General features: G+C 40.7%; 1 protein-coding gene across 1 annotated transcript; it reads left to right on the top strand.

Moving 5' to 3' along the window:
• The first annotated feature begins 343 nt into the window (after positions 1 to 343).
• cacng4b (calcium channel, voltage-dependent, gamma subunit 4b) lies at positions 344 to 22,238 on the top strand. Its single transcript, XM_058049881.1, has 4 exons — positions 344 to 817; positions 17,413 to 17,496; positions 19,190 to 19,330; positions 19,532 to 22,238. Exons 1-4 carry the CDS (start codon positions 595 to 597, stop codon positions 20,050 to 20,052), a joined length of 969 nt encoding a protein of 322 aa, XP_057905864.1. The 5' UTR covers positions 344 to 594; the 3' UTR covers positions 20,053 to 22,238.
• Positions 22,239 to 24,089: the final 1,851 nt, after the last annotated feature.

Genomic DNA, 24,089 nt, shown 5'->3' with positions numbered 1-24,089 from the left:
AAAAGTCTTATTGTATTACAGTACAATATTTGCCATAATATAAAATTGTACCTAAATTATTTTCTTGAGTTAGTATATAAATGTGTATTTGAACATTTAAAATGATATTGCCATGTGATATCACTGTAAAATTATTATGCACATCACATTTCATGCTAATAGTCTTTTCCACGCTAATGGAGAATGTTGTATTCAATGAAATGAGACTTTTTGTCTATTTGAATGCCGCTGATTGCTTTCCCATCCCCTCTCCTTCATTGGTTGGATTTGATGAGGGTGGGGTCTCATTTAAGAGATATTGAGTCGTGCTCTCTGTATGTGCGACCACTTGCAGAATGAGGTGTTGAGGAAGCTTTAGGAGTTTCTTTTCCTGCTCTCGTGGTAACAGGACCAAACACCACGTGCTTTTCCTTTGAAGTCCGTGTGCTGAAGCTTTTGTGATGATATTCTAGTATCCTCATCCGAAAAGTAAGCACCTTCAACAAGTAGCACCACTATGGCCCCTGCGTCTTGACGCGCTGCCGGTGCGCGCACACTTTTGTGTTGTGGGGACTCTTTGGTTGGTGGTGGTGGCGGTGTGTAGCATGAAGAAGCATGGCTTGGTGTGAGCGAGGGGTTCAGACGCTGTTGGCCACCGTGGGGGCTTTCGCCGCCTTCAGTCTCATGAGCATCGCTATCGGGACGGACTACTGGCTCTACTCGCGGGCGTACATCTGCAACGGAACCAACGCCACCTCGGACGAGACGCAGCCGCAGCCCAGAAGCAAAAAGGGGGACCTGACGCATTCTGGACTGTGGAGAATCTGCTGTATTGAGGGTGAGTGTCCGTTAAGTCCGGTGCGTTGATTTTTGTGAAGGCGGGAGTCTCAACTAACATTTACGCACAAGCGCTTTACGCGTAATACAGTTTTATGACAAGTACTCTTAAAAAAAGTACATTATTACTCTTCGGCTTTACTTTTATGTGTTAGGAGCAGGAATGGCACTTTTTAAAACACTTTAACAGCTTGGGAAAAGATTTTTACAGTTTTACCAGATTGCACCTGAAATCCATCTGATTTATACACACGCCCTTTAAAAGCGTCACGAAAATGATCTGTAGGCATTTGAAATTTCTTATGCAAGGACTAACAACACACTAGAATAGTTCGTCTTGTAGCAATCATCACTGCAATAATGTTCTATGCTGATTTTTCTTATAATTGGCACAGATATGTCATAAAGAGATGTAGAGTCACAATGCCAGATTGCTACTGAAATTCACCTGCTCTTTAAAAGCTCCCCACTAATGATGTGTAAGTATTGTGTCATTTCTCGCCACAAGCCTGAATACTAGAATAGTTCATCTTTTGGTTATAATTGACCCGAAAATCGGATATAAGCCTGAGGAACAAAATGCCGGATTGCACCTGAAAGTCACGTGTTTTATAGTCTCACCCCTAAAAACTCCCCACCAATGCCGATGAGATATGTTTCTTCAGAATAGAGTCACAACACAACAGAATAATCCGTCTTGTAGCATTCAACACTTCAACAATGTTATATGCTGTACGTCAAATAGGCTTATAAACATGAGGGTCCAAATGCCAGATTGCTCCTAAAATTCATCCGTTTGATATACTTGCTTCTCAAAAGCTCCCCCACCAGTGCTGTGTAGATGTTAGAATTTTCTCCTGAATTGACTCACAACACACTAGAAGAGTCGGTCTAGTGGCATTCAACACTTCAACACTGCTTGTGGTTGTAATTGACACAGATACGTAAATCACTAAGGTCAACATGCCAGATTGCTGCTGAAATTCACCTTCTGACAAAGCTCCTCACCAGTGTAGGACATTTCTTGTCACAACACTCACAACACAATAGTTCAGCTTGTAGATTTCAGTTCTTAAGCATAGTTGTTTTTTTTGGATGATTTTGGTTCTGTAATATATGAGACATGAGGGTCAAAATGCCAGATTGCACCTCAAATTCACACGTTTTCTACAGCCCTCAGGAGCTACAGGTGTCTTAGCAATAGACTCATAAAACATTAATGGTTATGGTAATGGTTTAATTTCATTTGAACATGCATCAGATTACAATTGAGTGCATCACATAATCAGTTCACAGTTCCAAAACATGTCCAAAAGGAGTAGGAAGAAGCAAAGCTTATTACACATTATTATTATTATTATTATTATTATTTCACATCCTACCCCTCCTCTGGTACTTTTACAATCAGTAAATCAGTAAATGTTACATTTGTTCACTTTCTGCTTTCGTAAAACAGTTTAAGTTTTTTTTTAATTTATAATTTTTTTAAATTTTTTTTTTTTAAATTTTATATTTTTTGTCACGTACCAAAGTACGAGGTGATATGACCATACAATGACAAAATGGGTACCATAGTAACTGTCAATTAAAATCATGTCTGTCCTGTCTGTTCCTGCTTTTCTAATATAGTTTAAGTTTTTTAAATTTTATGTTTTTTATTTTTTTCATTTTTATTTTTATTTTTTATATTTTTTGTCACGTACCAAAGTATGAAGTGATATGACCATACAATGACATAATGGGTACCAAAGTAAATGTCAATTAAAATCATGTCTGTCCTGTCTGTTCCTGCTTTCCGAATATAATTTAAGTTTTTTTTTCTTTTTTTCTTTATTTTTATTTTTTTTATATTTTTTGTCACATACCAAAGTACAAGGTGATATGACCATACAATGACATAATGGGTACCATAGTAACTGTCAATTAAAATCATGTCTGTCATTAAAATGGTTCATCGAACATTTTGGTTATAAATGATCAAAATGCCCAAAAAGTACTGACTCAAGAGTTTTGGCTTTCTAAAGCCGCATCCTGTTGTAATCCCAAAAATGTAATGTATAGCATAAAGAAACAGACTTCATCCCGCCACCGCCTGGTTTTAAAGTTTGCGCACACAGCAGCAACTAAAAGTGCTCACGTAAGTTTGTTGTTTTCAGTCCATTCACTCTCTCGGTGGCGGCCAGGAAATGTGCCCGCTGATGGCCTATACTTTCATTCACGTCTTGCATGATGCTGTTGCTTGGCAACAGCCCTGCAGGAATCGCTATGGAAACGTGCCCGGTGATTTAAAAATAGATGACTCTGAGTTCGAGTCATGTCCAAGCACAAAAATATAAATAAATATAGAAAGATATGTTTGAGGCCACCCCCCCCCCCCATACATGTCTCTGTGTAGTGACAAAGGGAGGTGTGGTGTGGTGTTGACGTCTTACTGTAGGCACAGACACGCTCTCATTCATTCATTGACCAGTCATCCTTCCGTTTGGCTATCACTTGACGTGTCGCCTCCCACTGAAGGTGTGGATGGGGGACGAAACAACCGGCAAATGATATTGACTGTGACTCTGACATGATATTAGTGTAATATTAATAATTATATATATATATATTATATATACAACGGTGGGAAAAAGTATTTTCCCCCTTTTTGTAAATGTTCCAGATCAGACCAGTACCAGTCAACAGCAACACACTTGAACACATAATGCAGTTTTTAAATGAAAATATTTAATTAACTCATTCAATCCCAGCCATTATTCAAAAGCCGTCCCTCTCGGTATGGAATGGAATGGAATGGCCTTTATTGTCATTATACAAGATGTACAACGAGATTGGAGAGCTTCTCCTTTCAGTGCAGTAGTCAAGTTAAAAAAAAAAAAAGTATATAAAAGTAGAGTAAAAAAGACAATTTAACAAGATATATACAAGATATATACAAGATATCCAAAATATACACATAGTATTGCACAGGAGCATATGCAGGAGCAGACATATTGAAGATATATTAATTTTAGTGCAATGATAAATGGGTCATAATAATAATATATATATATATATATATAATATAATAATAATAATAAAATAATGACTGGTTTATACAGATGAGTAAAGTCACATATGAGTGTATTGTATTGGGTTGTTAAATAAATAAACAAGATTGAGGTAGTAACAGAGGCAGTGATGGAAATATTGCACATCAGCATTACGCTAATAACCGGGCACGTTATATGTCTGAGTTACTGAGGTACTGAGGTACTGGCCATTTTTGATGATTGGCCATTTTTGATGATTTTGACTGATTTTTCAAGACTCACAGAATATTGTGTTGTTGGGCTGTATTTCAATCGGAAAGATGCATGCCAAGCTCTTATAAAGTGCACTTCTGCCACTCTGCTTTTTCAGTCTTAAAACAGCACCAAAGTGCTCTATTCTATTGTGGAGTTGCATCATCACCTCTTTGTGCCTCTTGTGCAAAAAAATAATAATAATAAAAGATGTAAATAAACGCGTCTTTGGTCAGGTTGGAAAAAAAGCATATTCGGTAGCAAATGAGTGGCCATGAAAAAGTGATTAAACCCTGTTAAAACATAACATTAATTGATTAATTGAGATTATCAGTCTGGAAAAGGTTATAAGCCATTTCTAAAGCTTTGGGACTCCAGCAAACCACAATGAGAGCTATTATCTACAAATAGCAAAAACATAGATGGCTCATCTAAGAAGTCCAAAACACCTCACAACAACATCCAAAGAACTCCAAGCCTCAGTTAAGGTCAGGGTTCATGACTCATGACCATAAGAAAGAGTTCCAAGACCAAAACCACTTTTGAACAAAAAGAACATTATCGCTCATCTTAATTTTGTCAGAAAACATCTTGATGATCTCCAAGATCTTTGGGAAAATACTCTGTGGTGTGACGAGACAAAAGTAAACCTTTTTGGAAGGTTTGTGTCCCGTTACATCTGGCGTAAAAGTAACACTGCATTTCAGAAAAATGCAGACAGTAAAATATGGTGGTGGTAGTGTGATGGTCGAGGGGTGCTTTGCTGCTTCAGGACCTGGAAGACTTGCTGTGATAAATGGAACCTTGGCTGGTTTCATGGTTCCCTTTATCACATACGTACTCCGGTTTCCTCCCACATTCCAAAAACATGCTAGGTTAATTGGCGACTCCAAATTGTCCATAGGTATGAATGTGAGTGTGAATGGTTGATTGTCTATATGTGTCCTGTGATTGGCTGGCGACCAGTCCAGGGTGTACCCCGCCTCTCGCCTGAAGACAGCTGGGATAGGCTCCAGCACCCCCTTGTGAGCATAAGCGTAAACATAATTAATGAATGAATTAAATGTCTTAAAAAGATGGTTCATGTTGGAAACCGTCCAGTGTGGCTGAATTACAACAATTCTGCAAAGATGATTAGGCCAAAATTAGTTTTACAGCTGCTAAGGGTGGCCCATCCAGTTATTTGGTTTGGGGGCAATCACCTTTTCAGGGCAATGAGGGCAATGTAGGTTTAGATATTTTTGCTCCTTTTAATAATAAAATTGTTCATACAGTAAACCTCGGATATATCGGACTCGGATATATCGGAAATTCGCTCACAACGGACAGATAAAAAAGAACCGATTTTTCTGTAATGCATTTCCAATAAAAATTCATTGCATATATCAGATTTTTTATAACGGATTTCGCCTATTTCGGACAAAATCTCCAGTCCCGTTCCAATGCATTTCCATTAAATTTCCCTCGCATATATTGGATGGCCGCATCGTTATGCTAATCTTGTTGATGTCACTGGCTATTGTATTTCTCCTGGCTCCAGATTTAGGACAAATATAAAAGTGAGTGACGTCAATAATACTAGCACAGCAGTGAATGAGATCTTAACCTCACTATTGGAAATAACGTAGGCCTGACGGGCGTAACAGGGCCTAGCTTAATTAACAATTTGTTATGCTCAGAGTCCAATAAAGTTAAATTTTAATTACCTTACGTCTCTTTTCATTGCCCAGTCCAGGTACATTGGAAACATAGTCAAGGAAGTGCCTTTTTATAACGAATAAAATCCGATTTACACATATACCGGATATAAATCCGATATATGCGTAAAACGGACATTTCGCTTATATCGGACAAAACCAGTGGGAACAATTGAATCCGATATATCCGAGGTTTACTGTATAAAAAGTGCATTTTGTGTTTGTAGTTCTAATAAACTATAAAACCTAAAACAATATGTGGTTGTACTTTGCAATTCTTTCTATTATACTGCTTACATAATTCACTTTGAGGTATCTGTACATTATCTTTGTACGGGTGTACTTCCTGTTGAACTGACCACAGTAAAAAAAATAAAATAAAAGTCGCTTGAATCGTTGAGCAACGCCTTGTAAACAAATTTCCTTAAAAGTAACGCTTGACTGGGTATGAAATCCTCTCGAGGAAGCTGTGATGAATTCGAAACACATTTAAATGTCAAGCATTGCTTTTCCAAATAGTGACAGGAAAAAAATGAATAAAGTTGATTAATCTTAGAAGAGACTGAATTAATTTACATGTGTCCCCCCCCCCCCCCAACACACACACACACACACATACACACACATTCTCTCATGTGTTGCTACTTTCAATGCAGGGCCTAAAGCTAGCGGACAGTGGCTCTGTTGTCATGGTGACTTATAAGTACAGAGGAGAAGACATGGAAGGAGGAGCCACCCCCGTCTTCAAACACACACACACACACACACACACACCCCTCCGGTCAATATGAACAACACACCAGGTTATACAGTGTATGTTTTACGGCTGCTGGGTAGAACATTATTGCTTTTTTTGGGGGGGGGTGAACACATCACACTGACAACATTCTCCCAGCGACATCCCTTCCAACTCCGTAGGGAATACGTCTAATAAGCATCCCCAAATGCCCTGTTCAACAAGCATTACCTCTTCACCTGCAGGCCTATTGTGACATTTATACAGCAGGATGCAACAGCTTTGTTTTATGAAGTCCAATACATTACTTAGCAGCTTTTTTTTACTGCTTATTAACCCACACTGAGGCCAAATAGGTCCCTGCTTTACAGTGCATCATAATCAGGTTGATGCTTATGTGTGAACACGGTAAATAAAAGTAGCTCTGAGACGGAGAAATAATGCAATAAATCAAGCAATTAGCAGTTTACAACAAACATCCCACGCAGTGTTGGCTTGTGATGGAACGGATAGGGGTGGCTGTATAATCTGTTTTTGTAGGTGTGTCATTAGCCACGTATACATGGACCCAAATATTCCAATTTCATTCGGGTTATTTGCTCAAACGGAAAGCATGTAACCTTTGTATACACCTCATTCCGAAAGAAAAGTGCCAATCCGAATGAATATATAATCGGATTCACAGGGGTGGAATATTCCTTTCCCCAATTCGATTGAGGTATCTTGTACACGCTCAATCGGAAAGTTGTCAGGGTGCTTTCTTTCAGCGTATTCTCAGCTGTGACGTCTTTCAGGTTTTGAGCAGTCATCACTGGACTACAGCGGAAAGTTTGTTTTTGATACAAACTTTAAAAGAACTGAACGTCCAAGTTGCTGATTTAAAAAAAAGCATAGCAACTGTCCCAACAACCGTGGTAATCACACTCTCGTCCGCCATCTTCGATGAATCACGTGATATTGTTTACGTTTTACTGTACATGCCACATTGACTATTCAGTTTGATTATAGCGGTGCATGTAGACAGGAGATTGGAATATGCCTTTCCATCTATACATTGTTTTCTGGTACGTCATTCGGAAAGAGGAAAATCTCCTCATGTAAACGTGGCTACTGAAGGCTGAGGTGATTAGTCTAAAAACGTCTAAATCCTTGTCCCTTTTTGCTTTGTCAGTCATTGTTTGTCTTTTCAAAGTGTGTTGGTCTTTTTTAATGTCTAACTTTACTGTTTCTGTATGCAAGTTTGCTTTTTATTAAATGTGTTTTAATGAGTTGAGTTGTTGGGGAATAGAAAACAATGGTCAGTCACACCCTGAAGTGGACATTGATTGGCTGTCATTGGGTTTAGGCTTGTTTAACATCAGCTGCTAGGCTCCCATTGTGGCTGGGAGGGCAAGGTGAGAAGCGGCGAGGAGACATGAAAATTAAGGTGCATATAAAAGTCGTTCCAATGAATGGGTAATTTACATTTCAAAAACGCCTCGACAGCACCACCTATGAAGGTACAGTGATGTGATAAGCGCCCACCCAGCATTGAAGCGTTCTGACTGTTCTTTCTTTCTGAGCAATGGAATACATTATAATGTATCTGTACTGTTAAGTTTGTTTTGTGTTTGTCAGGACTTCACGAGGTCACTTCAAAGTCTTCATTTTGTTTTTGGTTTCAGCTTGATATCACAAACAGATGGTTGGACATTCTCCTTCAGAATTTTTTTATTTATAATTTTTTTCCAGACCATCACACTACCACCATATTTTACTGTTGGTATGATGTTCTTTTTTTGAAATGGGGGCGGGCCATTTTAGCTCGTGTCTTTCTTATGGCACACTCATGAACACTGACCTTAACTGAGGCAAGGGAGGCCTGGAAATTGTTGGATGTTGTTGTTGATGTTGCTGTTCCGTGTTTTCGCCATTTGTGGATAATGGTACTGTGGTTTGCTGGAGTCCCAAAGCTTTAGAAGTGACTTTCAAACCTTTTCCAGAGCTCAATTACTTTCTTTCTTTCTAATATCAGGACCGACCTTATTCTCATGTGGGTTCCTACTCCAGATTGGGGCACATTATTCAACTGTAGAGAGGGTCATAGTGTCCTTGCAGAAGCACCCTAGGTTGGCGGCTAAGTGAGAGTATCAATGTTACTTTGGCTCTTACTTCTTAGATGTTTTGTTTTGAATAAATTTAGGGTATAAACCTGATTTCATATAGCCGTAGTCCCGCATAAAATGTATAATGACCTTCTGAGCTCCACAGCACCAGTGGTGCTTCTGACAAAGTGTGTCCGACAATGAGTGCTCCTTCTCGGGAAAATCTAAATTCACACTGACATAAAAAATCTAAAAATAAAAAAAATTAAAATGCATTTATTAATTAATTTATTATAATTAAAAAATGTAAAACTAAAAATTAAAAAATATTTGTATTAAAAATAAAAATGTAAAAATCTATTAAAAAACAGTTAATCATTGCTGACCTGTAGTGTGAACGTAGCTACAGGCAATCAGAGTGTGTAAGTTATGTATTCACTTTTGCGTCTCACAGCAACACAGTGAATGCTAATCGTGAATGTGCGGGGATCCATGGATGTGGCTGAGGGGGTCATCCTCTCAGGATGGGATACAGAGCAACAAGATGGTTCTATCGGCAGGTGATGTGTTCTGCATGCTGGCCAAGCTTCAGTGGGGCTATAACAGCAGCTCTGCGTCATGCTTTGGACCTCTGTTAGCATGATGGAAAGAACAAGCAGAGCCAGGCTGATTTTACACTTTGGAGGGTCCCAAACCCTGCATGTATATTGTTATACCTTGCTTGGGTTTGCAGATGTACGCCCTCAGCCGAGCCGTTGAGAAGCCTCCGTTTTGGTGCTGCTTGTGTCATGCCTGTCATTGCCTACCCCGCCTTCACCTTGGAGACCCCGCCTCCTGCCTGATTGTGTTCAGGTGTCCCTCATCACCTGATTTCCGGCCTACTATTTATTGCCTCAGATTCCTCCTGTCTGGTGCAAGTTTGTTGTACTCTCATGTCTCGTTCTAGCATTCCTTGTTATCGCCTCGCCTGGTTTTCGACCCTTGCCTGCCTTTCGACCTCTCCTTCTGCCTGCCGCTCTTGGATACCTTTGCCTTATTGGACTGACTTCCTGTGTACCGAACCTCACCCTTGTGTAGAACCTTACCACGTGTAGTGCCTGCCAATTCTGCCTTTGGGTCCTCCTTTCCACGTCCCGCATTAACAGGTTGCCCTTTTCATTCATTCATTCATTTTCTACCACTTATCCTCAAAAGGGTTGTGGGGATTGCTGGAGCCTATGCCAGCTGTCTTCGGGCAATAGGCGGGGTACACCCTGGACTGGTCGCCAGCCAATCAGAGAGCACATATAGACAAACAACCATTCACACTCACATTCATACCTATGGACAATTTGGAGTCGCCAATTAACCTATCATGTTTTTGGAATGTGGGAGGAAACTACCACATTCCAAAAACACATTACCCGGAGAAAACCCACGCATGCACGGGGAGAACATGCAAACTCCACACAGAGATTGCCGAGGGTGGAATTGAACTCGGGTTTCCTAACCGTGGGGCCTGCGCACTAAGCACTCGCCGTGCAGCCAGTGGTTTCCGTAGATAGGACCTCTCAAAGTTCTTATCTGCACCTCAGAATTGGCTGTTTTGTAGCAGCTGGGAAGCAATGGCAGGTACACCTTACAGCTCTGCTCAACTGGCCCATTGGATGATGTCCGGTTTTTGGAGTAGTGCTGTTGCGGTAACGTCCACTTCTTCCATTGAAGCCACTATTCATCCCAACCTGGGAATGTGCTTACATTGATGAGCTTGCATCTTACCTATTAGATAAGATAGTAGTAAAGAAGATTCATGTCTGAGACCTGGGATCTTGGGCTCAAAAAGGTTGGTGATCACTGGTCTAGGTGATGGTGGCGAGTAAACACTGCATCTTGGTGGACACCCACTGGGAGATTGGCCAATGGCCGTCCAGTCAAGATTAGACCCCATAAAGATTGTAATCCCATGCTGTGTGCTAAGGATGGACCCAGCAAGGTAGAAGGCTTGAGGGTGTCCTCATCCATACAGTGAGTTTCCTGAAGGACGGCAAGTATTGTATGGTTGGTGGGGCCCTCGCCATTGAGGTATAGAATTGACTGATACTTGGTGGTCCGTGGGGATAGGTAGCCATTCTAGTGTCCTACTGACCTCTCATGGCTTGGTCTGCCAGGGTGATTAGACTCACCATTAGTATAGCACCATTTCTCGTTAACTTGTCCAATGGACATAAGGAAATAACATTGAGATATACTATTTCAGTTATAACAGCCTTCTACACATATCCGCGACTATATCAATTTTTAATTAAAAACCTGTCATTCTCACCAACCCTGATCACTTATCTGTTTGCCAAATTGCTTTTCTTCATGCTCGCCCGTGCCGTAAAGAACTGTAGACAATTGATGTTTTTATATTGCAGTAGTTACGATGTTGTTCGCACTTGTCTGCATTTGATCCACGGCCCCAGCGCCGACGCTTAATCTGTTTACGCCTTTATGAAACCTAATCATTCCGCAAGCCGTAAAAACCGTGCGATGGCCTCCCTTGTCAGTCTTCACACGATCCAGCAGAACGGCGAGACGCACAGCGGGTTGTTTTCTACTCCCGTTTGCTGTAAACGTGTTAGATGAAGCCAGAACGGAACAGCACCCGGCGGAGGCTAAGCAGATACAATATTACAATATTAATGTCACTCCTGATGGCTTTGTTCATCAATCTATTTGTAGAGCCGGTGAAGTGTGAAAACAAGGAAGTGAGGGCATGTGGCTGTGATGATGTGGACTACCGGGAGACCCCGGTGTGGAAGAGACAGCGGACTTATCCCGCTGATGCTTCTCCCTTCTTGACAGTGTGCATAGATGCAAGATAATGACAGCGTTCACGTCAGGAGCATCCTGTTGCTATCGGCAAAACAGCTGCTTCCAATGCGCCGCTGAGGCTGCGTGTTTGCATCTGTCCGTATGTGTTTGCATTTGGTTTTGACACATTGCAGTGGAAGTGTCATCTCGTCTTGGCAAAAAAAAAAATGAAACAAAAGATGTCAGAAGCATCTTGGCATGATGTAAATGAGTTTATTAAAAAGGAGTCGCCATGGAGAAAGAGGCGGAGATGCTCAGCGTGAGGCTTTGCACTCCACTTAGACCTTGTTATATCTTATAAGGTTACATTCTAATTTGTCCTATCTCTTTCTCTAATTTCTGTGAGCCCATTCAATTCTTGATTCCTTTCAATTTGACATGAAGGACGAGGCTCTTTAATAATCTGCCTGCCTTTTCTCATGTTTCACTGTTTACCAGCTCTGCTCCCAACACAGAATAATCCACTGATAGGTCTTTAGATTAGACATAAAGACACTTCTTAATCAGTGTAATAATCATGAAGGATTTGGATTGGAGCATCGCATCTTAATTATCTTACCAAGACATTTGGACATTATCCAAGAGGCCAATGAAAGAAATTATAATTGTTGCTAAGCAGAATGCCTAAGTCTGATTCATTACTACCCCAGACGCTGCTAAAATGTCCACTTTTTGCTCAGGAATGAGTATTTTTCCAGAGGTATTAACTGTTGGGCCTCATAGGCCAATGAAAAAAAAACACTTGTGCAGAAGCTAGTGGAGAAAAATGTAAATTTGTTGCTAGGCAGAGTCCACTGGGCTGAATGATAACAATTATTGCCTCTGCCAAGCGCATCGCCGAGGTTATATTTTTGCCCATGTATCTGTTTGTTTGTCTGTCTGGTGGAGTTGGGGGAAATTCATCCAGGAACCTTTTAAAGGATTCTTTATAATGCAAGATAGGACCATTTACGGCATTTGTGCAGAAAAACTGAAAGAAAATGGCCAGAGCACTTGCTTGGGCCTTCCCCGTACATTGATATCATGCTAGGTCAGGGGTGCTCATTAAGTCGATCGCGAGCTACCGGTCGATCGCGGAGGTGGTACTGGTCGATCGCTGGTCGATCGCGGCGTGACATTAAAAAAATATCATCCTCGCATCAATGCCGTCACTTGATTGATATACAGGGCAGCCATTCAGATGACAACTGAATGTTGCCCTTCGGGCGACCAATCAAATCAAACAACGTCTCTAAGTGCAGCAGAACTTACGATGTCAGCCTATCATCCATCCCCGTTACTTGATTGACATACAGGGCAACCAATCAGATGACAACTGAATTTTGACCTCTAGGTCACCGCTCATGCGTAAACAGTGATGCAAAGTGCTAAGCTAGTCGGCGAATTGCGAGATTTTAAGCCCTCGCTAAAGTTTATGGTCACTAAAATGAGTGAAGGAGCTGGACCAAGTAAAAAGGCAAAAACTGGACCAAGTAAAAAGGCAAAAAACATATCACTTCCATACGGATATGGAATATTATACGGATATTATGATACGGATATTATCCATGACTGATAAACATTTGGAAGTGTGCTTGAGGCTGGCTAACCTGGCTATCAGCAGCTACTGTCCGGACTATGCATCCCTGGCTGGTTCAATTCAGTGCAAGTCATCAAAGTAAGCTCAGGTAATTACAAAAAATGTTAATTGTTAATTATGTGTGTTTTGCAATATTGGCTCATTTGGTTATGTAAGGTACATCAACATACATTGTACGTACAAATAATCCTCAATACATTTGAAAATAAATAGATGTTTTGCATTTTTGTAGTGGGTAGATCATTTTGACTCGGTCATTTTAAAAGTAGCTCGCATGCTGAAAAAGTGTGAGCACCCCTGTGCTAGGTGTTAGCATGCTAACATTAGCATTGCGAGCATGCTAACATTATCATTCATTCATTCATTTTCTAGCGCTTATCCTCACAAGGGTCGCAGGGGTGCTGGAGCCCATCCCAACTGTCTTCGGGCGAGAGGCGCGGCACACCCTGGACCGGTCGCCATGCAATCAAAGGGCATGCTAACATTAGTACACAAGTATTTTTTGCTATTTTCATGGCTAGACACATATAAACATCCATTTTCTATACCGCTTATCTTTAATACTAGACACTTATATAAACATCCATTTTCTATACCGCTTATCCTCACTATGGTTGTGGGGCTATGCTGGAGCCTATCCCAGCTGACTTCGGGCAAGAGGCGAGGTACACCCTGGACTGGTGGCCAGCCAATTGCAGGACACTCTTGCAGAAACACTCAGCACTATTAGGTTAGGTGTTAGCATGCTAACCTTAGCATGCTAGTATTGCTAAATTGCTAATATTAGCATAGTAGCATTTTTTACCTTCATAGGTAGACACTCATACACTCATACACTTTGCAATATCATGCTAGGTACTAGCATGTTCATGTTAGCATTGCTATTATGCTAATATTAGCATAGTAACATTTTAAGCTGTTTTCGTGGGTAAACACTTAACATTAACACTTCACCTAAATATGTTGGGTGTTAACATTAGCAGAGTAAAATTGTTGTCATTTTTAGGTAGACACTATTATGCTAGGTATGCTAGGTGTAACATGATCATACTAAAATTGCTTGTCTGAATTTCATGCATATGAACTTAAAGGGGACCTATTATGCTCTTTCCACTTTTCTGACCTATAAATGTTGTAATGTTGTATGTAACAGTGTGGCGCTTGGTGGAGGTCTGCGCTCTCCGAGTGTTTTTCTAGTCAGCCAATGAAAAACACCTTTTTTTGTACATACATTTTCATTACAGCATGCTTTCTTCCTTCATGCACAGCAATGAAGGTGTGCTTTTTTCATTAACTACACTGTTAATCATACTTAATCAAACCACATGTTCTTTTTCTTTTTCACCAGGCATAATCTCTCATGTCACCTCTTTGAAAATAGTCCACAGCCTCATTTTCCATCAGTGACTAGACACAGAAACTTGTGCTCCATTTCTGATATGACACTAATTAATTTAGATGTCCCCTATTAAGCATCAGACCTATTTATTAGCCCCTTAGATAGTGGTGACCTCACAACTGTAATACTGCACTTTGTATTCACTATGAGTGTTTTGTATGGCAACAATCCATTGTATTATTCATTCATTCATTTTCTACTGCTTATCCTCCTAATTAACCTAGCATGTTTTTTGGAATGTGGGAGGAAACCGGAATACCTACGTATGGGGAGAACATGCAAATTCCACATAGAGATGCCCGAGAGTGGAATCGAACACTGCCCGCTAACCACTCGCCCACATTGTATTAGTCATTCATTCATTCATTTTCTACCGCTTATCCCCACAAGGGTCGCGGGGTGCTGGAGCCTATCCCAACTGTCTTCAGGTACAACCTGGACTGGTCGCCAGCCAATCACAGGGCACATAGAGACAAACAACCATTCACACTCACATCCATACCATTCATGGATAATTTGGAGTCGCCAATTAACCTAGCATGTTTTTGGAATGTGGGAGGAAACCGGAGTACCCGGAGAAAACCCACGCATGCACGGGGAGAACAGGCAAACTCCACACAGAGATGGCAGAGGGTGGAATCGAACTCGGGTCTCCTAGCTGTGTGGCCTGTGCGCTAACCACTCGGTCATATTGTATTATATGGACGCCAAATCTTTAATATGTATCAGATTCATATTGAAATGACTCTAATATATTACCTGCATATATTAAGTTGTTAAAGGTCACCTTTTATACTAATTTCCGGGCCTTTGTATTGAGTTATGGACTCCCAAAGGGAGCTACACACAATAACTCGCACAGAAAGGTTTCTACATCTTCCAGACTCTGCGCCTATTCCTGCAGTTTTTCTTTGGATTTCCTGCCTCCCGCACCAAATGGTCTCTGTAATTTACTACACCGCCCTGCCCTCCTTCAGGTGCGCCTCACGGTGTGCCCACTCCACTGTGATTGGTCACATTCCCAAGTGTTCCTGAGGACCTCCCGACAGCTGCCGAACCCCTTTTGTCCAATTACTTACACTTAATATACACAGTTAGGACACTGAAATTGTTACTTAAAGCTGTCTCTGCTTACTCTTCAGCACGACCAAGTAACGTTTGGCGGATAGTCAAGCTTCGTATTGCCCCTGTTTGCAAAACCGATGAGCATATTGCTGGCCAGGAATGAGGAACTCCAACCACTTTGCCTGATCCTTGCCCAAGCTTAAGAAAATTAGCTTTGCCTCTCACCGGTTGGAAATATTTTCCCAGGAGCCTTGAATTGGCAGAAGTACTCCAAATGTGACCACCAGCCTTTAGGTCTGGGATCTTGCTGGCTTATGCTAAATCATAAATTGTCTTCCAGCAGGAGAAATGTGAACCTTTTGGAATCAAAACGGAATGTTTGCTACACTGGACAAACATCCTGGCTTCTTGGTGGTGGTAGCTTCTGAAAAGGGTCATGTGAAAGGTTGCAAATTGAAAGCAAACGTTAATTAGAGTGTGGAAAGTGTTGGGTGGTAGTTACTTTTTGTAACATTATCCCAGCACTTCCATTAACCCCACCAACCCTTTCAGTCTCGACAAGGTGTCGTTTTTTTTTTAAATTCTCCTGTTCAATTACAGCTATAAGCGCGCACGCCTCGTTCTCTATACATGCACTCCATTCTCCAATGGCACCGTTAAAAGCTTCATCACACGCGCTTTTGTTGTTCAAATCGGCTTCATATTCCTCCAGCCACTCAGCTCTTCACCTTTGCTTGATGGCCATTCAAGCCCTGTGGCCAATGCAGTCATCGGTTGTGTAGCTAAAAGTCGTCCTGCTTACCTCCCGTTTCATTTCCAAGCACGTGCATGCCGAGCCAATGGGGCTGTGATCTTTAGACAGTGGCATTTATGTTGGATCCACTCAGCTGTTTGACCTCTCAGCAGCGCTTTTCTAAAGGTCAAATGTCACATTTGATCGGGCAGGGTGTTGTTATGTTATGATACCTGTGCTTAATCTCATCGACAAAACAGTTAGATTGCCTCTGTAACGGGGAGGAGTGGTCACTAACGAGGCAGGCCAGACACCTGTTGTTATGCAGGATGGTCGTTCATCAGCGACGCCCGCCCACGATAACAACAATCCACCCACACAGAAACATATCATTTAGAACCCAAGAACGCTTTTGGACCAAAGATGAAACCAGGCAGCTCTTTATTTGGCAGAAGCCAATCATGAGCCTAACTGAAGGTCATAACGGTCTGACTCTATGCTACATTACAAAGAATGCTAAACTCATCACGCAGCAACTTAAAGGAGACCTATTATGCCTTTTCCACTTTAATCCACTATAAATTGAGTCATAATGTTGTATTCCCATGTTAAACCATGCCAAAGTTTCAGATAATGAGGTTTGCGGATTTGGGAGTGAATCCTGAAAGAAGTTTGGGATGGTTCAAAATGCTCGCTTTCAGAAGGCGTGGTAAAACTGCCCCTTTGTGATGTCACAGAGGAGCGGACTTTTTTCGCGTAATGCATTTGGTCTGAGTAAAGCATTTAATTCGAGGACAAGCGGCATAGAAAATCAATGGATAGTGCTGCAATGCTGACTCTGTCAGGGAGGCTGACATCATTGCAGCGTCCCATCAGGCACCAATGAATGAAGCAGTGCATTATGGAGATTTAAGAGTTTTTTCATTTTAAACTTGTATAGGTACCTGCTTGCAAATTTCTTCTGTAGACCTTTTGAGTGTTAAGTTACTGTGTGATGAGTTAAACATCCCATAGAAAGCTTCTAGTAATGTACTGGAATGTCTAAATAAGGTAACCAAAATCATGGAAATATTTCACGACTGTAATTTGTGTGTCCTTGATGCTGTTTATATGACTAGCAGTTCTTGTTAGACACAGTATCTCCTCAATGGACACTGAGTTGTCTTGTTGTCTTTGCCCTGCAGGCATCAATCAAGGCAGCTGTTACAGAATCAACCATTTCCCTGACGACAACGATTACGACACAGACAGCTCGGAATACCTGCTGCGTAAGTGCTCACCAGCCTTCTTCCTTTTTTTTTTTGTTCAAACGGTCTGGAACAGGACGTTCACCAACCCACAGCAGGCTTTAATTACTTTCACCATTAGTATTCTGTAAGAAAACAGAGGAGAAATGTGACATTTTGTATTAAATCCTGGGTGGAACTTTGCTAGTCACTGAACACTTGGCATATGAAGTCATTTCTTATCCTATTTCTGTTGGATCTGATAAATTCTGTGTTATTATGGTGAGGTTTTTAATTAAGCCTACAAAATCAGGAGAAAAACTCTAAAAATAAACCCAGCACTTACACAAGCAAGACATTGTTTATTTTTAATTGCACTGGATGATGCTACTGCACTGTTTGCGGAATTGTGTTTTTCAGTAAAAGGAAAAAGTACAGCCTTAGAAAAATGACTATAACATAAAGATAAAAATAAAAATCCATTCATTTTCTTATCCTCACGAGGGTCGCAGAGGGTGCTGGAGCCTATCCCAGCTGTCTTCGTGCGAGAGGTGGGGTACGCCAATGGACCAATAGACAAACAACCATTCACATTCATACCTACGGACAATTTGGAGTCGCCAATTAACCTAGCATGTTTTTGGAATGTGGGAGGAAACCGGAGTACCCGGAGAAAACGAACGCATGCATGGGGCACAGAGATGGCCGAGGTTGGAATTGAACTCGGGTTTCCTAGCTATGAGGCCTGCACACTAACCACTTGTCATCGTGCAGCCGTAAAGATAAACAATGTAATTGAATATACAAAAGAAATAGTAAAACAGTGCTCTATAAAATGTAACTAAATGATGTTGCATAATGACATTGTATGTATGTACTGTATACTACAGGGGAAAACATACATTTAAAAAATTTAATAATAAATATAATAATAAAATTGTTTTTTAAAATGATTTAATCTGACTGGAAAGTGATAACTTCTCAAATGTACACTCAAAAAATAAATGTTTAGCCTCAACAAAAAAAATCAACGCCACAATTTCCATTAGTCTTTCTTAGTTATGACAACTTAATTTGAAATTGTTTTGAACCAACAAACAATATTGCATTGCACAAATTAGCTTTTCCTCTTCACTCAAAGCTCATGTTAAGTCATGCTTACTGAATAATTGTTGTCATAGGGACAAGTTTTTAAGTTTGTAACTCAAAGAAATATGTTAAGTCAACTGACTTAATCATTTTATTCAAAGTAGTTTCATTTGTTGTCTACTTAATTATAATAACAATGCACACAACTTTTTAAGTAGCAGTAACTTATATATATATATGTGTGTGTGTGTGTATATATATTATGTTATGAAGCTAATTTTATTAAGTCATGGCAACTTGAATTTTGTTTTAAGCTTACCCACAATAAGGTTTGAGTGTATATGACATGCTAAATTAAGTTCATGTAATAGCCAACATTATTATTTGAACATAACTTAAAAAATAAAGTTAGCAACTTAGAAAGTTTATCTAAATCAATTAATTACATTTTTTACATTGCATTTATGTATTAAATCAAGTGGTGTCAACAGATACTCTGAATTTCTTTTTAGAGTGTAGGGCATGTTACATGAAATAAATTATGTTACAAATGTTGTTAAAAAAACAAAACAACCCTGCTATGGGATCCTATGGGATCCAATTCCATTTGATCAGACCGTGGCAGTGATCTCGTGTGTTCCGACAGGTATAGTGCGAGCCTCCAGCGTGTTCCCCATCCTCAGCACGGTTCTGTTGATGCTCGGCGGCTTGTGCGTAGGAGTGGGCCGAGTCTACAGCAAGACAAACAACGTCCTCCTCAGCGCAGGCATTCTCTTTGTTGCTGCAGGTGAGTGGTCGGCCATGCGAGGAGGGTAGCTTGCTCGCAATGTGAGCGGTTTAATAATGAGAAATGGTCATGTGATCATGTGGCGCACAATCGAAAGCTTGACTGGCTGTGTTGGAGAAGGTCAGGATCTCCATTCATTGTACCTCAGGACGTACAGAAGCGCTGTCGTGATGAAGTGACTTCCTGTTTGTCATCCATCAGGTTTGAGTAACATCATCGGAATCATCGTGTACATCTCAAGCAACGCGGGAGACCCCAATGACAAACGTGACGACGACAAGAAGTATACTTACTCCTACGGCTGGTCCTTCTACTTCGGCGCCCTCTCCTTCATCGTGGCCGAAACGGTGGCCGTCCTCGCCATCAACATCTACATTGAGAAAAACAAGGAAGTCCGCTGGAGGGCGCGACGCGAGTTCATCCGTTCCCTCTCATCTTCTTCCCCGTATTCAAGGATACCGAGCTTCCGCTACCGCCGGCGGACGTCTCAGACGAGCTCTCATTCCACAGAGGCGTCGCGGGAGAACTCGCCCGGTCTGAAGGGGGCGCCGTCTTCCAGCGGGGCCCTGGACGAGCTGTCTATGTATGCCCTGGCGAGGGACAGCGTGACAGAGAACACGTACAGCCCTGAACATGAGGCGGCCGCAGACTTCCTTCAGGTGCATAACTGTTTCCCAAATGATTTAAAGGACGGGGTCAACCGCAGGACCACGCCCGTGTGAGGCTGACCTGTGGGAGCCTGTGATTGTCTCATTCCACGGACACTTTCCTTTTCCCGGATTGCGAGATGAGACGGACGGTCACTTCTTTTTTCGTATATCCGCTTGTAGAGCTCATGAATGCTGCTGAACTCAAGTTGTGTGCACCGTAGCCAACGTGAAATCAGTGTTAGCGTCGTCTAGCAGCACCCAGATGCTGTCCATCACATCACTGAGGTGTGCTATTCACCACTATTCAACCTGGAACTATTGAATAAGGTGCTACATTATAATATCAAGTGTGTGTAAAATTGTGTGTGTGTGATGTTGCATAGAAGTGGGGGGGCTCACTTCAGACTCCATGTGTCCGTCAAAGGGTCGATTGTGTGGAAAGTGATCCCAGTCAGCTATGTGAACCACCACACTACCTGTAACGTAACAACAAAATATTAAATCATTTTTAGCATAGTGGTTCATATAGCTGACCTTTCGGCAGCTGGCCCTTTTATTTATGTCGGATTGGTCGATTGTGTCAGGACACTGATCCCATACCAGCTACAAGTCACCAATATTAACCACTACACTCCCAATAAACCAAACATAGTACAGTCCAGATACATTCTTCTACTATTCATACTATGTTTACTGAACTGAAGTGTGTGCCAGTGATAGCGTAGTGGTTCATATACTGCAGATGACTGGTCGCCAGTCCATCACATGTCGATTGTCAATGGGAATTGTTCACATGCCAGCTGTACGAAAGTCAGCTATGTGAAAGAGTACGCTATCAATGACCCCAAAAGTTGTACAGTATAAATCACTTTTGTACACTTCATTACTTCAAGAAATTGTGGAATATAACCATCCTCCGCAATATCACGGGTTGATTATGGTGTTTTTTCAGAAATTAATTCACAATCACTGTTTTTAAGTTTTTCTTAAAGGTAAACTACACTTTTTTTTTAATTTGGCCCATCATCCACAATCCTTATGTGAAACATGAACACATATTTCCCTTTTCTGTGCATTCTAACAAGAGAAAACAAGTTAGTATGAGCTAGCTAACGATGCACGTCATTGGGACCTGCCTATAAGCCTTTGAAAAAAACTCTCTACTGTTTCATATGCATGAAACTTCTTTCCTAGCTGCATTGATTTACGCTACTACAATGTCCGCTCTCCTTGGGATGGCTGTGTCTTCCAGCACGAGACGTGTGCTCCAGTCTTCAGGTAAAAAATTGTGACAGCAAACCAGAATTTTGTTGAGTCCAAATTGAGAACTGGGTATCCACTCTTCTGTCGGTTACGCCATGACTAATGGTGAGCGAGGCGTTGTGTTACTTTGCCAGATAAATACGGTTTTATAATATAGTTAGCTGCTACAATAACAATATCGCAGTCGCTCGGTTAATATACATGTCAGTTATGTAAATGGAACACTGCTGAGGTTTGTTTTGTCAGTTCTGTAGCACCAAAATTGGGCAGGTCCCAATGACATGCATTGTTAGCTAGCTTATACTAACTTGTTTTCTCTAGTTAGAATGCACAAAAGAGGGAAATATGTCTTCATGTTTCACATAAAGATTGTGAATGATGAGGAAAAATTTAAAAAGTACACTTTTCCGTCAACACAGCATGAAGTCATGAAGTCAGCCATGGCATGTCCGACATGATAGAGAGGGGGAAATAAGCTCTCCTCCCATTCCGTGTGGAAGTGGTACGTTTTTGGCTGTTTAAGTTTAGAATATTTAAAATATTTTTAAAGTCAGCAGCTATAAATGAGGGTCGACTAAATAGAATTGTGAGTCATTGGATGACTTTTGTGAAGCTGGTATGGCCATTTTTCACACAATGGCCTCAAAAATGGCACAATACAAATCACTGAACTGGGGCCAATTGGCAAGGTAGTGGTTCACATCAAAAAAATGTACGTATACAATGCAAAACACTTGGGCATTGAATTTACCTGAACTGGCAGCCATTAGTGGTATATTGAAACTCTGTCTTTCCCCCAGAGGTCAGCTGGGATAGGCTCCAGCCTTGACCCTAAATAAGAATATCACTGCTTGCTGTATGTGACAGAAAGCAGCTGCCTAGGTAATACCGAAAGCATTAAATCCAGCCTCTTCCTGCTTTGAGTATGTAAACTACATCCTATGGCACACATGCACGCACCTTAAAACGTAAAACATAGCTACTAAGGTGACATACAGCAGCTTTAATAATGTTCTCTGACCCCCCCCCCCCCCCCCCCCCCCCCCCCCCGGCCTTTTCCCTGTCGGGGGTCAGTCACAAAAATGGAGTTTGGTGTTATGACAGAGAATGCCTGCTTAGTTTGTCTATTTCCATATCGGTCCACATTTCAGAGAGTGACTGAGGCCATTATATAATATACAATAATAAATAGAATACATTCATGTGAATTTTATTTTAAATGTTATATGTTTTTGATTAAGTACCTGTCTAGTATTTATTAGTAAAAATAAAATATGATTTTATGTAAAAAAAATGCATTTGTACAAATAATGGCTTCCTCCTTAATGAACGCCTTACTATAGAAGCCTGCCGCCATCTGCAGTTTAGGGCTACTCGAGTGGGAAACATTTTTTTTTTAGTACATATAATACACTTAAATAAATTTAAAAAATACAATATAAATAAGGTAGTGTTTGGAGCAAAAAGTATTTTAATCAGTGTCCTTTCTAAAAAAAAAAAATGAATGGGGCTGCATTTAATTTCTACTTATACTCAACTTGATTGTATTCAATGTGTGTGAAAAATTCCACTAAGAGAAAGCCATCAGTACAGTATATTATCATCTTATGTTATTGCACCATGGAGGGGGGTGGGGTTCATTGTATAGTTGTACGTACATAAAATTAAAATACTTAAATAAATGTGCTTAAAAAATGTTCTACTGTTCTACTGTTATTTGCTGTGAACTTTTTTTTAATACACTTGAAGTGATCATTTCTATTTACATTACAGCCAACACTCAACACTTTCAGCTTTGAATGAATGTGTTTTTTTCAACAATACATTAAGTCATTACTATTTATGATTGACTATGACCTATTATTAGTCCAAATATATTTGATATTTTGCAAATGTGATGTATTTTTGGTCTCTGGCTTAAGGATGTTGAACATTTTGAAACATAAAAATGGCTAAATGAACTAAAATACAAATGTAAGGCATTCAGAAGACGCATTCAAAGATGTGATATGTATTATTTAACATTTTATTAAATGACGGCCTATTATTCGTCCCAAAATATTGTTACATATTATATGTAGTATTCTGGTCACTACGCATCAATAATGTCATGAGATTGGCTACTGAGCCAGCAAAGCCGAGTCAACATGCCGTGGCTGAGATCAAGTTAAAAAAAAAAAAATTTTAAAGTTCTCCCATTCCGTGTGGAAGTGGTAAATTTTGCTGTGATGCAGTGATGTAAATAAAAAATAATAGGAGTGTTAAGGTGACTGTAGGGGTATTATTTCATGTCTACAGTGCTCTAATAACGTTACAACCCGTGTTTAGAAAGACGTTTTGTCTTTTGCATTTGAAGCACATGCATCTTTGTGAGAGAAAGTTTGGACACCCTTTCTTTACATCAACGCTTGTGATTTCATTTAGTTAAAAGACCAGTTGTGCATATAGGGCTTGATTAATGACGTTTTATTTGATTTGGCCTCATTAACACGGGACGCCCATCAGATTGATGGGCGAAAGCTTTCTCCGAAACAGGTCAAAGCGACGAGGACAAAGCAAACAAACACACGGAGTGACCGATGTGCTTTGTTCCAGCGAGGACTATTCATTTGAAAGGAAGTGGCCTGAGGGCACGGCTCATCTAATTGAGCTTGAGAAATGTTGCCCGTCATTAGCAAATGAATACCCTCTGAAGGCTGAGCAATCTGTCCCGCTACGGGTAAAATTAGCCACCAATTAAAATTGTTTTTCATCGCGGAATAAAAAGTCGTAACAGCTGTAATTGAAGTTAATCGCTGCAGAGTTTAGATGTGTCAATCTTGATTTAAGTGACTTCCTTTTTAGAA

This window comes from Doryrhamphus excisus, chromosome 15 (assembly GCF_030265055.1).
Source record: "Doryrhamphus excisus isolate RoL2022-K1 chromosome 15, RoL_Dexc_1.0, whole genome shotgun sequence".
NCBI lineage: Eukaryota > Metazoa > Chordata > Actinopteri > Syngnathiformes > Syngnathidae > Doryrhamphus > Doryrhamphus excisus.
Note: the sequence above shows the minus strand (reverse complement) of the source record. Positions and strands in the feature narration are given on the sequence as shown.